At 42.3% G+C, this 15611-nt stretch overlaps 1 protein-coding gene across 5 annotated transcripts in view; it reads left to right on the forward strand.

Moving 5' to 3' along the window:
* Positions 1-15611, forward strand: part of LOC113022596 (retinoic acid receptor gamma-A-like) — a 47979-nt gene that overhangs the window by 29932 nt on the left and 2436 nt on the right. For all 5 annotated transcript variants that reach the window (XM_080301906.1, XM_026168149.2, XM_080301907.1 and 2 more), the window contains 6 exons: positions 12492-12640; positions 13833-13974; positions 14076-14239; positions 14391-14567; positions 14749-14953; positions 15143-15301. In XM_080301906.1, coding sequence (XP_080158032.1) covers positions 12492-12640; positions 13833-13974; positions 14076-14239; positions 14391-14567; positions 14749-14953; positions 15143-15301 — 996 coding nt within the window. The remainder of the gene's footprint in view (positions 1-12491; positions 12641-13832; positions 13975-14075; positions 14240-14390; positions 14568-14748; positions 14954-15142; positions 15302-15611) is intronic.

The raw sequence follows: 15611 nt of genomic DNA on the forward strand, positions 1-15611 counted from the left end.
GTGTGTGTTCTTATCAGAGCCCTGGTTTTGTTATCACGGAGCTCTCTCCACAGGAAGAGTCAGATTCCTTTCGATTATGTGTACCCATTCTCACCCTGCAGTGTGTTTGTTTATGTGCTTAGCGTGCTTTGTGAGTGTGAGCGAGTGAGTTGGGGAGTGTATTTATACATCAGGGTGTTTGTTTTCCTTATGAATGACTTCACATGATTGACAGCTCTTTCAAACAATGCAGGGACTTAACCCGCCGATGTGTCCAGAAAACAACAAGCGCCAACGTCTGAGCCGAACGCTGCACTGACAGATCGAAGGCAAATGGGCCTCGAAATCACATGGTTGCAATCAGGCGAACAAACCCAAACACAGAGCCTCAGTTAGTTAGAAACGGATCATTTACAGAAGATAAATAAAGATAAGTAGGGAGACATATTTTATCAGAGAGGGGAGCTTTTTCACTTTTAAAAAGATTTGATCTGAGCGAGCACTGATGCAGGAGCAGTTAAAGAAAAATGTGAATTTTAGCAGCGTTCTGCAGAAATGAGAAGCACAGTTATTAAAAGATAGATGTTGGATGGCTTGACATGCTATCAGTCAGTGTTTCTCAACTCCACAGGCTACACATTCTTTTGACGTTTGACCAAAAATTGCATCACACATTGAGGTACAATGCACTCACCACACAGTTACACAGTTATACAAATGCGGAAAAAATTTGCTTTATCTCATAAAATAACGAGGCCACCTTTTGTAACTGTCGCGGAGCCCATTTTCAGACTCTCAGATTACACTTGGCTGGGTGACTTGGAAAAAAACAAACGTTTATAGGAGCTCGACTTGAGGTGCAGTCGGGCGCGTCGCCGAGCTGAAACTTTTCTGACGCGATTTGAGATGTCCCCACCGAGCACCTTGAGCCTATTTATCTTCAGTAATTATTTAGATACCAGCGCATCAAACCCTGTCGAGCCCGCAGTGCTCGCTAATGATGATGGATGAGCAGTCAGGATGACAAACACCACAGCAGGGCCTGTTTCAACTCGCCGCGGAGCTTTGCCAGATGCCACACTGAAAGACAAATGTCCGCAAATGTTCATTAATCATTGTTATTTAACTGCATACAATGTATTTTTAGTTTCTTTTTCTTTCTTTTTTTTAAGTTATACAGGCTGCTCCAACTAGCATCAGCCAAATCGTCTGGTAAAAACAGTGTGAAAGAACTAGAAGAGTGCTCACTTCAGCATCACTAACTGATTGATTCATTAATCGAGAGAAAATGATTGACAGTTTCTTTGACTGATTAATGTTTTGACTCACAGAGAAAGTGATTGCATGTATCTCATAAAGTGTCATATTTATGCTCACTTGCTTATTATTGAATAAATTGTAGGTTTTGCTGTTTTTTGCATTTCTTGTTTTTTTCTGCAAGATTTTACATTTTGTATCATCTCAGTTGCAAAAATAGGTTCAGGAACCTGAGTTTGGGTTTTATTTTACTATTTTCCAAAGCCATGGCTCATTTCAACATCTCAGGATCTATTGTGAGTCTGACATGATTTTGATATTTTTTTCCTACTTTTCTATAAACTGGTGCATGGCATATCTTTAGAGCTGATTAGAAAGAGAACAAGTGAATGCTTTTTCTTTTTCAGCATTTCTTTGGGTGAACATGTTCTGTTGGACATTATGGCGCTAAATTCCTCAGGGCATTTTGGCCTCTCTGTCTTCTCTCTGGTGTGTGTGTGTGTGTGTGTGTGTGTGTGTGTGTGTGTGTGTGTGTGTGTGTGTGTGTGTGTGTAAGGGGGGGTCATCTTTTCCTGCGTTTTTTTGCGAGGCAGTTCAGCACCTCTTTGCCTTCCTTTGTTTCAACGTCAGGAGGCATTAAATGGAGCGGGGACATGCCTGAGTCTGTCTGCTCTCTCTGTCACTGCCTCTTGTGCGGTGTGACATTTGCTTTTTTTTTTTCCTCCTCTTTTGAAGATCTCCTTTTTCTTCCAGTAGTTGCGTGTTCTTCCCAGCAGTAAAGTGTGTTTATTCTTTTGCCCATACACGGATCAGCTTACGGGCCTCGTGTTGTGTAACCAAGAGCTTTTAATGATTCAATTACAATTATAAAAGGCCCAATTAAGAGATTAGGTGGTGTGTAAGGGGCATGGGGACTTAAAAGCGAAGCGGGGTGAGAGAGGAGTGGCAGGATGAAGTTAGATGTTGGGATTAAACCCACCGCTGCCCTTTGTGTCCTGGTGTTTAGAGCCTTGAGGGGAAACGGTCTTCTCTTCATTCAGTAGTAATCCCCGTTTTTGCTCGGCATCTTCTCCTCTTTGAGATCAGGCTCTTCAAAGCTGCTTTAACAACGGGCCATCGTATCATCACACTGAAGAAGCAAAGCTAACTATGATACAGCTGGAAGATGCTGTTATAGACAGACAAGAATTGTGCTTAAATCACGAGATAAAAAAGTTTTTATTGTGTGTTGTCTTTATTGGAGTAGAAGGACTTAGATATTTATGTTGGCTGTACTCACAGCAGTGTCACTTGTTTCTCATACAGTTTGGTAGTGTGTGTGAAGTAGTCTTTTTCTCTGGAGCTCCGCGTTCTGTCTCCACTGTTGCTTTTAGCAGGAAACAGAGCAGCTGATGTGTAAACACAAGTTCAGTATATGTGTGTATATGTATATCCGCTGGAAGAAAACGGATTCTTTTAATTGTGATGAACGTGTGCTGCAGTTTAATAATAACCTGACTACATCAGCTACATGTGTTGTGTTTATATATAGCTGATTGTTATCTAATATTTGTCAGTTCTTACTTTAAGTCGGGGGTGTCAAACATATGGCCCAGGGGCCACAGTCGGTCTGGCAAAAACTCTAATCCAGGCGGCTGGACAGCTTTGGAAAATATGAAGGACGGTATAAATAAGGGACTTTAAACTTTATTTTAAATTGTAGCTGTTTTTAGTATTTTTTTTTACAGCTAAAGCTAAAGAGCCATTTATGTTACACCAAAGTAGTCAAATTATCATATAAAGAGTTTAATGACAGAAAAGTTCCTGATTTTCACTGTTTACTATAAAAATCTTAGTTATAAAAAAATGAATCAACCAAAACTTCTTGTTTGATAAATATGCGACAGTATGGGCAGTGTGCTTTTGCATTTGCTAAATTGCAGAAAAAAACTGAGATGTGCAGTTGAAAGTGCACTGCTTTCTCTTGGTTTAAAAGACATTTTAAGATAGAATTTCAGATATTAAATATTTGGTTTAATGACAGAAAGTGTTACTCATCCCCACTTAAGATCGGTCTTGTATGTGACCCATGATGTAAAATGAGTGTGACATTCCTGCTTTAGGCGATATTATTGTGTTTCAGATTTTTTTTTAATATGACCACACATTTTTGTGTAGAATGGAGTGGCTACTAGTGGGTTAGGTTCAGATTACTTTCCCAGCTAGTAAAACAATATGCCAACTTTCCTTCCTTTAACAGAGTTGCCTCTCCCATCGCTTTCTCTGGTGAAATAAAATCAATGTATCCTGACAGATTATTTCATTGCTTTGACTTGTGTAAGTGCCCTAATAAGATTATATCTCCAGTCTGATTACTTTGAGTAATTAGGCAACAGTTTGCATGCAAATTTAGTGTCATTGCTTTTGATTTTGAAACCTCCAGACGTGGCAAATGTTAGGCGTGATTCATGTGGGGAAGGCTTATTATTTTTGCTGTAGTTTAATGAAAGCTTTGAATCCAGTTCTTCTGATTACTGATTGTTCCAGCTCGAGGCCAGCTTCTTGTGAGGTCCAGCGGAGTCATGCTCAAACTTGTCTCCAGTCGTGGCGTTCCAGCTTTCACCCCATTATCTCCGTGCCTAAATGATTCAGAATTATTAATGTACTACAGTATTTCATTTCATTTACATTCTTTTACATCATTTACATTCACACTACCTAGTGCAAATCACTTGTTTTACTGGTGGGTGTAACATTCAGAAGTAAATCAGGTTGAACGGTATCACCGCATCATTAGGTCTTTGTATAGCAGCAGAACGTTTTCAGGACATTAAAACTTAGCAAATCAGATTAAGATAAGACTCAGATCTTATATTTTATATTATAAGAATACAAAATCTTACCACATTGCCATAGGGTCATGCAGTTTTAACTACCACACATGCATGTGCGTGCTAAGATTAGCAAAAGAGAATGTGTTTGAGAAACTGTGCTGGTCTCAGTTTTGCATTTAAGGTGCCCAACGGTGGAAGCCGACTGTGGAGTGAGATCCAAAAGCAGGGGAGGTGGGAAAATATAAAGCTTGGTTTATTGGGTGTTATTTAAAAAAAAAAAAAGGAAGGGAGGGACAAAAGGGACAAACTTGAATTTAACAACCTGCCCCGTAAATGCACCCCCCCCCCCCCCCACACACACACACACACACACACACACACACACACACTCACACGCCGTGGCGACAAAGACAAACTCCTTGACCGTGAACACAAGAACAACAAATGATTACAAGACTGCTGTTTTCCAGGTTTTGTTCTGAAACCTTCCCTTGCGTTATTACTTTGTTGGCGTGAAGTGTGAGAAGTGCAGATTATCTTCTTTCGGGGCCATGTTTGTACTGAGGCTCTGGCACGCTTTACAACAGTGCAAGGGTTCGCGAGGATGGAGGGTTTGGTTTCTGTTTTTGTAAGCGAGTTTGTGCAAATGTGTGTGTGTGCCTTTGTGCACCGTTGCCTCTGTGTTTGCTTGTGTGCCTCCTTTTTAGTGTTTGGTGCAGTTTTTATGGAGCCATCTCCTGGACAGTAGCCTGGTTTTCACAGCCCTTCCTTTAAAAAGGCACTGCCAGTGACAGGAAGGACTCCTCCTCCTGCCAGGGCAGGAAGGCAGGAGAGGACACAGGGGGGAAGAGGGTTATTAGTGAGGGCCTCGGGAAGAGGAGGAGGGGGGCAATGGTATTGAACTTAGAACAGCTGATGAAAGGGATTGTCACTGAGATCTCCCCCGTCTCCTCCCTGCTGTCGTGGTAATTACTTGCTCAGCATATTTGCGGTTGAACCCCCCTCCCCCAAATCTCCCCACCACCACCTCTGTTGCTGCTCTTAATACAGTTTAGTATGAAATACAGATAAAAAAAAAAGTCATCAGTTTTGTGAGTTTTTTATGGACTGCGTTGCAACTATTTAATAATAAAGGACATTTATGGCAGCGTTTCCTCCCTCGCTCCCTCCTCTCGCCATGTTTGCGAGTGTTGTTGCACTCCAAGTCACACGGAAAACCATCGCTCACTGTCCAACTGACCCCTGGACTTGTGCAGCAGCCCACACACGCACACACATTCGCGTGTACATGCACATTCCACAGCACGCTGCTGAACATTTTGTTTGGCGAGAAGTTATGTAAAAGCTACATTTGTTATCGAAATTAAAAATTTCAACGGCTAGAGGAGAAAAAAATTGGTTTGGTTAGGTTACGAATTTGAATCTCCTGTAAACTGAGTCACTGTTTCGCTGAATTCCGATTTGGCTCACAAACAACAGTATAGGAATTATTAAAGTTTACACATGCTTTGCTTTACCTCCCATTTCAAGAAAGATGCGAGGCTCGCCGGAGCCCTCAGGACAAAGTCGGGTTCAATGAGACGTGTGATGGAGGCCGGCTGAGCCAGGCTGCAGGTCCTACAGGGCATGTACCACACACAAGGAACGGCTGCAGTGTCACTTTTACTCTTTATGTGCGATTGTTTTTATTTAAGCTGCTTCAGCATGTGGTTACTTTGTTTTCATTTACATGTAGCTGTTAATACAGAATGGTTAGGGCAGAAATAAAATAAATACATGCATAAATACTTTATTGACCCCACAAAGGAAATTATTGTGGTACAGCAGGGCAAACTGCAAAATAGAACAGTCTACAATAATCTGTTACAAGAAAATTGATCCCCTTAAAATTCAGCCAGTTGGCGCATTTTTTTATGTTTTCCAAAAAATTGAGTGCACAGAGGAAAAGCAGGAACCCCCCCCCCCACACACACACACACACACAAATAAGTAAAAAGCTAATTATGAGTGGTGAAAAAGAAATTCCACAAACAAAGCAGTTGCTATTGTTGCAGTTTAACTGACATCTGAAGGATTTTATCACTTCCTGCTGTCAAATCTGTTCACAAACAGCTAAAACCCGATTAAGCCTTTCTTTTCCTTTTTCCCCTGTGTTTTTAAAGCCATGCTGGTCAGAAGATAGTTTGACAGTGTAGCTCTAGTAAACTTCTCAGGAGTGATATGTTGATTCCTGAGCTCTGACTCTCAGGCATCAGAGCTGATAAAGAAGAGCGGCTGCTGTTGTCTAAACAGAGATGTGCTGATCTGACAACAAACACTGAGGAAACAGGAAAGGAGGAAGATGGAAAAGACATGTGAAGGAGGAATATTGTAGTGTGACGCCGTCTGCAGAAGACAGGAGTCGAATTGTGTTGTAGCCTGGCTGTGAGTAGATGAAGTTTAGTTTAATGGCTCTCCGGTTCATGACGATAAGCTACAGCATGCCTATTCAACTACGAAGTTAGTTGGGCCAGATTTTCAAACCGAGGAATTTATCTGGGCCAGATATTTTTTTTGAAGCCAGCAAGCAGCAGATCATGATCAATTTCAAACCCACACAACTGTACTGAAAAACAAGTATTTTTTTTTTATCCCTTTTCTCCTGTAAATCTGGTGGTGACCTCTCACAAATGCACACCAAAAGGTCCATTTAAAAAAAAGGGAGCTATAACTAAACTATTTTTTGCACATTTGAAATAATAATAACAAAAAACATTTTGATAATTCCCTTTCAAATTAAAATAAATATTTCGCTGACCACTCACTTTTCCTGCCATGGATGGAGCCCCATCGGTCACAAGTATACAGACACGCTTCATATCCAGACCATTTTCCTCAAAAAGAGCTTAAATCTTCTCAAACATCATTTCGCCAGCTGTGTGTCCCTCTAACGGTAGCAAACCGAGCAATTTCCCATCCAAAAAACGGACATATACGCACAACTGTGCATTATCAGTTCTGTCTGTGATCTCCTGCTATGGACATTACATCAGTTTTCTTCAGGTCATCTAACAGCATTTCAAACTCGTCTGACGCCAGAACTTCAATTCTACGAATATTTGAACTGTCCTACAGGGGTACGTTTTTAATAGCAGATGTCACACTCACTTTTCACCGCATCCACCACGGCCAGCATGCAGTATTTCATTGCTTCAGAATCTGTGAAAGGCCTTTTCTTCTTTGCCAAGAAGCAAACACAAAGGGAAGATGCTGCAGCTCTCTCTTGGGCTGTACAGGACCCTCACCATGGTAGTACAACTCCGGTTGTAAGATTATTAAACTCGGTAAAATGAATAAGTATTTGTCAGTCCGGGCAGGGTTAAACCGACAGTTTTCATTGTCAATTTTGCGCTTTTGGAGTGAGAAAGACATGCTGTTGTCGCATCATATATTACGATGATTTTTTACATCACGGTGTATTGTGGGTTAAATATTGCTAGGCTACTAGGAGTGTTGCATTCACAGTCTACACTACGCTGTAGGAATTTTTAATTTTTTTAAAAATTAATTAATGAATTCATTTTTTGCGTTTTCTCTGTGTTTCTGCCAGGACCACAGGCAGGGCCACTCGCAGGTTGCTTCTGGGCCGCATTTGGCCCGTGAATAGGCTTGAGCTACAGTGTGAAATATGTCATATGACAGGTTATATTTATCGTTTTTGTTGCATGTGAATCTCTGTGTAGTAGTTGCGTTACAGCAGCTGATTAAGCTGATTCACACGAGGCGTGTCGTGCCTTTTGAGTCCAGCAGCAGAGCGGAGTGCTGATTGATGTTGTGACATACTTGGGGGTGAGTTGCAGGTTAAGAAGAGAGAGGGATTTTTTTTTTTCGTTTTCCCAAGCCGAAGCTCTGAGGCTGAGCTCAGTTCAGGGTGATGACAGCTGCCGACAGTTTTTGGCTCCTCTCCCTCTTTCTCCACGCCAGGTAAAACCCCCACTCCCCCTCCCTCTCTCGCCGCCTTCAGCCGAGCGTCTCTCGCCCTGTCTCCCTCCGTCATGTGTCTCTGAGTCACGTCCCTCCTCACCTGCTCTCACCACCTTCAGACACTGTCAGTCACTACCTCTCTCCTGGCGCCATATGCAGCTTCTCTGTTTCAATGGGAGCTGTTTTTCCACTGGTTCTCTCAGGGCCACTTTTACATCGACAGTGTTACTATATAAACAGAAAACAGCGATCGGGTTGCAGCACCACTCATCCAGCGCCGACTCCTTCACTTCCACCTCTCACACCTTTGCTCTAATAACCCAAAATTGAACGCACACTATTACAAAAAACACCCAGAAACTCAAATTCTTGCATCTGTTGCTTTAGAAGTAATTATCTGCAGCCTTTTCTTTTGAGAGGAAAGCAAGTAGAAAGAGACTATTGTCACTAGTCTGGTTTTCTGACCTGGGTGAATACATATGAAATCATTTTTTACAAATACAATAGCTGCTATTGTGTGTCTGTCACAATCACCCCAAATCCCAAGTTGCTCTTTTTCTAGATTTTCCATTTAGTTTTGCATCGGAAGAAGAGAAGCAGCAAATCCATGCAGATGAAAAAGCTGGAAGCTGCACGTTGAGACGTTCTTAAAGTCACACAGAAGACAATGCAAAGTGAATCCTCATGTTTATTCATTGTTACTGTATGCAGTAGTGCAAAGCACCCGTCTTTTTTTTTAATCTCAAAATCCTTGTGTCTCCGGATACATTCATATTTGATATATTTATCCTTTATTTATCTGCCCATAAAAAGCAGGAACTAGGAACTTATTCATCACATATCAGAATCCAACCATTAACAACTATTGGCTGCTAATTTAAACATAATTTTTAAAACCCTTGTTTAGTGAGTAAGACATACAAACAATCAGTAATTTATACGTCCTGTTTTATTTCTGACTTACTGTTTTGCAGTGTAAACATAATACAATGTTTCATTCATTTTAGTTAATTTATGTATTACAGAACAAAGAAGTCGACAGCACAAAAAATCCCACTTGTAAGCGTTCGAGTTTTTGGTACCTACCCCATTGTTTGTGGGTCTGCTGAACCCACAACATCACTGGGTTTTAAAGACAATACAACCGTAACAGTTTCTTTAAAAAACACTTGCAGACTTTAGTAAGCCTATAATTTGTTACATTTTTTTTTTAACTTTTTGTCTCCGCTGGTTTATGTTTCGTCGCTATTTATCGTTGAATGGAAAAATTTAGAAAGAAGGAAAATGGTAGTTGAGTCTACTTGGGCACTCAGACAACAGGAGAGCAGAAAGGAAGTGGAAAAAGAACAAACTGCAAGTGTTTTATGAAATTTTAAGACATTTTCCAAACAAATATCAGGAGACTACCGAGACCTCAAGACCTGATTTCTACTCGTGCCAGTAGAATCGTCTTCAGTTCAATTCGGTTTTATTAATATAGAATAGAATAGAATAGAATAATCCTTTAATTGTCCCACAAGGGGAAATTTGGTTGTAACAGCAGCCAAAAAGACACATATACAAACAGGACACGGAACAGAAACATACACAATTTTTCTTACACTACATCACTAGATACAGCATCAAATCAAAACAAGACTTCTTCCGGACAACTGATTCTTAACCCCATTACCTTTGTCTTTCCAAGTATCTCTCCTGCACTGTGACAGCTTTCTAAATATTCCTCTTGATAAGATCTCACTTCTCAGAACTAATGCTACAATGAACAATAATGAGTCACCCACTCTTAACGGCTGTTTTTCATAACTGTGAGCCCGTTTCACTTACCACCCCAACAACATGTTATCATCCCCCCTCGTCTGTAAATGGTCCATTCATTTTAACGACTCTAAATACTTGTTTAGTCTCATAGAGGGTGCCAGCCTACTTTAAACATGCAATTGTATGCCTTCTCATTAAGAAAAGAAATCTTGACCTTCCTTATTCGTCAAACTTTAGATCAGTCTCTGCCTATACCTCTCTGTTAGTTTTGGAGAAAGAGGTTTTCCACGATATTGGTGAGGTTTTTCATTTCTGGCTTTAAACTCCGTCACAACAGAGAATCTGCTCTTGTAAGTTTTTGATAACCACTTGTGTATTTCGGATGGTTCTGGTAATACCGCTGTGCTCACCAGTACATCCAATACAATCGATCTCATTTCTTAAACTATGCAAAAAAAACCTGACGTGATTCACTTCTCACGCCTCTTTAACATCGAGCTGATATTATATCCCAAAGAAAGTTTTTTCAATCATAACCTCCAACTAAAGTTAAACGATTTCTTTCAATCAACACCGGAGAGAAAATCATTCGTGCCGTTATTGCATCTATTGCATTTTATGCTGTGTTTTCCTCTCGTTGGGTCCAAAATCTATGTGTAGTTTCACACACTAAGAGTTTAAAGCAGGTTGGGAACACACACAGAAAGTACACAGCAAACCTTTCATTCTTTCATTTACAATTCCCACAAGTCTATCAGCCGTGAGTGCAGTGAATACAAATGTGCAGGGAGATGTGCAGAGTGTGCTCAAAGAAAATATGTTTTCACAATCTCTTCACATAAAAGAAGTCAAGATCACTGAGTACAAAGCTGAGAAAAAGTCATTGAATCTTTTTTTTTTTTTAGTAAACAATAAAAAATCCGACACATCAGAGCAACACACAGAGGTGGAAAAAAATACTGCTTGCATCATTTGTGATCTTTTCTTTTTTAAGAAAAGGGACTAACGAGTCACAGCAGTGTGTGACGATACAGTGTGTTAAAGAGACCTGCAAACCTGTACTTATAAACAAGTTAACAGTAATAACAGTAATAATGTTGAACGATGAGATGCTGGTAGTGTGCAGTGATTCTGGTTGGTGTGCTTTGTATTTCCACGTCAGATTCATTGTGTTACTGAAAGAGACTCGTACACACTCGTCTACTGACTGATGACACACTTCCATATAACAGTGGCAAAACCAATGCAGAACATCACACCACCGCTCCAAATTCACCAGTGATTAATGGGCTAGGCACGCTGAGTGGTCACTTTTTAAATAACACCGTGTCGAACACATTCGTGAGCTCCTCTTGTTAGCAATACTTTCTTCAGTCAAGGTCAAAGTTAAATAGTCAGGATTTCATTTAACCACTCGGCCACTGGGAAGTTTCTGTCCTGAAGCTCACCTCCTTTCCCCCTCCTCTTTCTTTCTCTTTTCATTTTTTCCCTCTACTTTTATTAGATTATTCCTTTTGTGCCTTTGCCCCTCTGTTTTTTGAAACCTTACCGCTCTTGTTAATGACAGAGCGGGGGTTCAGGTTGGGGTTGCAGTGTTTGGGGTTGGGGCAAGACATTTGGTTCAGTCCTGTGCTACCCATTGAAGGTGACAGGAGGGGCTGTGACTTTGGGTTTTGACCCCAGATTCTTTATTTTTACTAGGAAGGGATCCAAGGATGGAGCTGTTGATGTGAATAGCTGCCCAAGGTGACTGGATCCCAATAAAGAGGCCGTCACCCTGGCTGGGGGCCTCCTTCCCATCCGAGACACAACGTTTATAGGCCTGCTTATGAGCCTGGGCTACTATTAAACCCTGTCCGGCCTGCACTGAGGAATTTAGGGCCAGGAAACAAGAGAGTGGGGGTGGGAATGGGCAGAGAGAGGTGAAGTTGGGGTGAGTGAAGGTGAAAGTTGAAAGGCACGTTCGAAAGGAATCTGCTTGTTTCGTAGTCGTCGCCTTTAAATGCGTACCAGGCGTGTTGCGGTTTTTGCTCTCTGACTGCAGCGCGAGGAGGCGCGGCTGATTAAACGCGTCATTGTATCCATTTTGTATCATTTGGTTTGAGCGTTTTCACATGCGGCAGAGGAATGGCATTGCCTGGGGTCAGCATATGGTGTTATACAGTGTGCAGTTTTCTTTAGCGCGACAGTGAGAAGGAACATAAGGAGACAGCAGAGTCTCATAAACATCTCATCTCTGTTTGTTCACATGGGGCTAGGGACGACCTTTCAAATAAAAATGGGAGCTTACACACACTCGTACACACACACAAACACACAAAAAATTCAGATGCCAGTCAAAAATTCAACAGCGGTATCTCACCTCCCCCCACACTCACCAGTAAATGGAAAAGCCAATCAAATCTCAGCTGCCAATCAGATTTTTATCAGCAGGGCCATCTGGCCATCAGCTAATTGTGTCTCTTTTAAGTCCCTGTCAGTCAGCAGTGCCACCCCTCCTCCCTTTTCTCTTAAAAATGTCTGCCTTTGAGCTTGCCTTCTGGCTCCGAGGGGTGGCCTGCGTGGGGTTGGGGGGGTTGTTTGCTGACCACTCTTTCTGTTAATCACTTTGTATTAGCTTTCATCAAAGTTTCAAAGACTTTAAGAATAAATATAAACAAGATGCTCTGAATTCATAAGAGTACTCAACTGTTTCTCCATTCTGTGCTTTTTCCGCAGCCGTGGAGACCCAGAGCACCAGTTCGGAGGAGATGGTGCCAAGCTCTCCTTCGCCGCCTCCTCCTCCTCGTGTTTATAAGCCGTGCTTTGTGTGCCAGGACAAGTCATCTGGTTATCACTATGGAGTGAGCTCCTGTGAGGGCTGCAAGGTAAATGAAGTTGGAGATACACGAGGAGTTTACAGCTAATGTGAACAGCTGAGGTCCCCTGAAAAGAGAGGCAGACAGATGTGCGCAGAGATGTGCTTGCTGTCGCTGAGCTGCCCTCTAGTGTATCCATACGTAACTGCACATGATTAAAGCTACAAATGAACAGTGTGCTGCTGTTTGTGACAGGCAAATGGCTTCTTTTGGCTATAAGTAAATAAAACCTAAAAATGTCTTCAGAACTTGTTTGTTTCAAGTGAAACAAGATATCTGCTCCAGTGGTCTGATAACAATTGCTGCTCCACAGTGCTGTGCTGTTTGAGCCATTACTCTTGTGGTAGCTGTGGCTCAGGAGGTAGAGCAAGTCATCCACTAACTGGACAGTTGGTAGTTTGATCCCTGGCTGCTCCAGACTGCTTGCCTAAGTGTTTTTGGCAAGATACTGAATCCCAAGTTGTTCCCAATGTGTTAACCAGAGTGTGAAAGAACTTAGTCAGAACAAAAAAGTGCTTGTGGGAATGAAACATGTTGTTTAAAGAGCTTTGAGCGCTCAAATAGAGTAGAAAACCAGTCCAGGTCCCATAGCACTATGTCACATGCAACTACATTTGGACAATTTATTTCTTTACCCTTGGCTACCTCTCACGGTTTCACACCCTGTAATCACTGCTTATTTTTTAACCAGCTATCGCAGGTTAAACACTTACCGTCACACTAACACATCCAGAATCACCTCAACTCAGTTCACCGACCTAGAGCCTTGTTGATGTGAGATGACTGATGCACCGCTCCACTGCCCACCTCCCTGTTGTATCAGCTAACTCATGTAGCCACCTACAGTATGAAGTTGGCTGGTTAATGCTTTAGGCTCTCCTGCTTTTTAATCCAAAGTACTTTTAACGCGGCTGGCTGCTGTGACACGGTTTTCATTTGTCGTGGGATTTTGTAACTTCCGATGGGCTTTGGCAAAAAAGCAATCATGAAAAATACATGTGCCAGTTTTTCTTTCAGCGTCTACTTGGGATCGATATCTGCTATAGTTCTGTGACATCAGAAGATTAAATTATTTAGACAGTCTTTCCACTGATCCACTAAATAGTACCAAATCCTGACTAACAACAGTAGCTTTTTAAAGTTTTTTATGTATTTATCGTGTGGCATCCATGTCCAAGACATTTTCCTGTGTCTGTTTTAGGGTTTTTTCAGGCGCAGCATTCAAAAGAACATGGTGTATACGTGCCACAGAGACAAGAACTGTCAGATCAACAAAGTTACCCGCAACCGCTGCCAGTACTGTCGGCTGCAGAAGTGCTTTGAGGTCGGCATGTCCAAAGAAGGTAAGCGTCTCAGATATTACGGGCTGCCGGTGTGTCGCTATCGAGGAAAAAGCAAAAGGAGTTGTGTCTTTTCCTCATCTCGTGCACGTGTGTCCCGGTAGCGGTGCGTAACGACAGGAACAAAAAGAAGAAGGACGTGAAGGAGGAAGTGGTGCTGCCCGAGAACTACGAACTAAGTGGAGAACTGGAGGAGCTGGTCAACAAAGTCAGCAAAGCTCACCAAGAGACCTTCCCGTCTCTGTGCCAACTAGGAAAATACACCACAGTGAGTCTTTTTTTTAGCACATAATTGCACCCACTTCTCGACACTCGCGCTCCACTTAAGCTCACCGCTTTGCAGGAAGGACAAACACTATGTGGAGTTTGCACAGTCACACAGAAAGAAAGAAAAAAGTGTCCCTCTTTCTCTCTCCCAGAATTCAAGTGCTGACCACAGAGTGCAGCTGGACTTGGGCCTATGGGATAAGTTCAGTGAGCTCTCCACTAAGTGCATTATAAAGATTGTGGAGTTTGCCAAGCGGCTACCAGGCTTCACTACGCTCACCATCGCTGACCAGATCACCCTCCTCAAATCTGCATGTCTGGACATCCTGGTACTAGCGCCACGTTCCTATTACTCCTCCCCTTTAATCGACTACACCTCCACATCCCTAAGCTATTCTCTATTTGTCACGCTGCTTTGTGATTCTGAACAGCTCCCGTGAAAAAATTTCAACGTGAACTTCCGTCTAGAAATTTCATGTTTATGCCTCATCATATTCTTCCCCTGCTTAGATGCTGAGGATATGCACTCGCTACACACCAGAGCAGGACACGATGACCTTCTCAGATGGCCTGACTCTAAACAGGACCCAGATGCATAACGCCGGCTTTGGCCCGCTCACAGACCTGGTGTTTGCTTTTGCCGGTCAGCTGCTGCCTTTGGAGATGGACGACACCGAGACGGGGCTGCTCAGCGCCATCTGTCTCATCTGCGGAGGTAAACTTGGGTCATTGTTCGGCGTCTGTTTGCATCGTGTCCGCTTGCAGTCGTGGAATTATTGATGGAAAGAAAGAGACATCAGTGTACGGTCACAGTTTAGCAGTCAGTCGGTAGCATAAAGGCTGTAACAGTGTCTCGCTTCTTGTCATTGTTTTGCTGTGTCCGCTCTCTTCACTTCACTACTAGACCGTATGGACTTGGAAGAGCCGGAGAAGGTGGACAAGCTGCAGGAACCGCTGCTAGAAGCCCTGAAGATCTACACCCGACGCAGACGCCCGAACAAGCCTCACATGTTTCCCCGAATGCTGATGAAAGTCACAGACCTCAGGGGAATCAGCACCAAAGGTTAGCTTGTTTTTTTCATAGCACAACCACAGTTTGGAATAGATCTCAGTGTCAAAGCTCAACACGCATAAGTACTGAAATATCTTTTCAGATTTGTATTTTTTGCTCCGATTAGCTCAGGCTCAAAGCAGTTAGCGGTTAGGAAAAGACTGATGATGCTGGTCTCAAACTACGCTCCTATTGCTTGTTAGGCAACCGCTTAAATAAAATAAATGTTGCCTCAAAGCAATTTCGTAACATTTAACAGACATTACTGTAAATTCATGCTTGGAAGAAAGGTCTGCCAGACAGCATATTTTAAATTACATGA

The sequence above is a fragment of the Astatotilapia calliptera genome, chromosome 5 (assembly GCF_964374335.1).
Source record: "Astatotilapia calliptera chromosome 5, fAstCal68.1, whole genome shotgun sequence".
NCBI classification, from domain to species: domain Eukaryota; kingdom Metazoa; phylum Chordata; class Actinopteri; order Cichliformes; family Cichlidae; genus Astatotilapia; species Astatotilapia calliptera.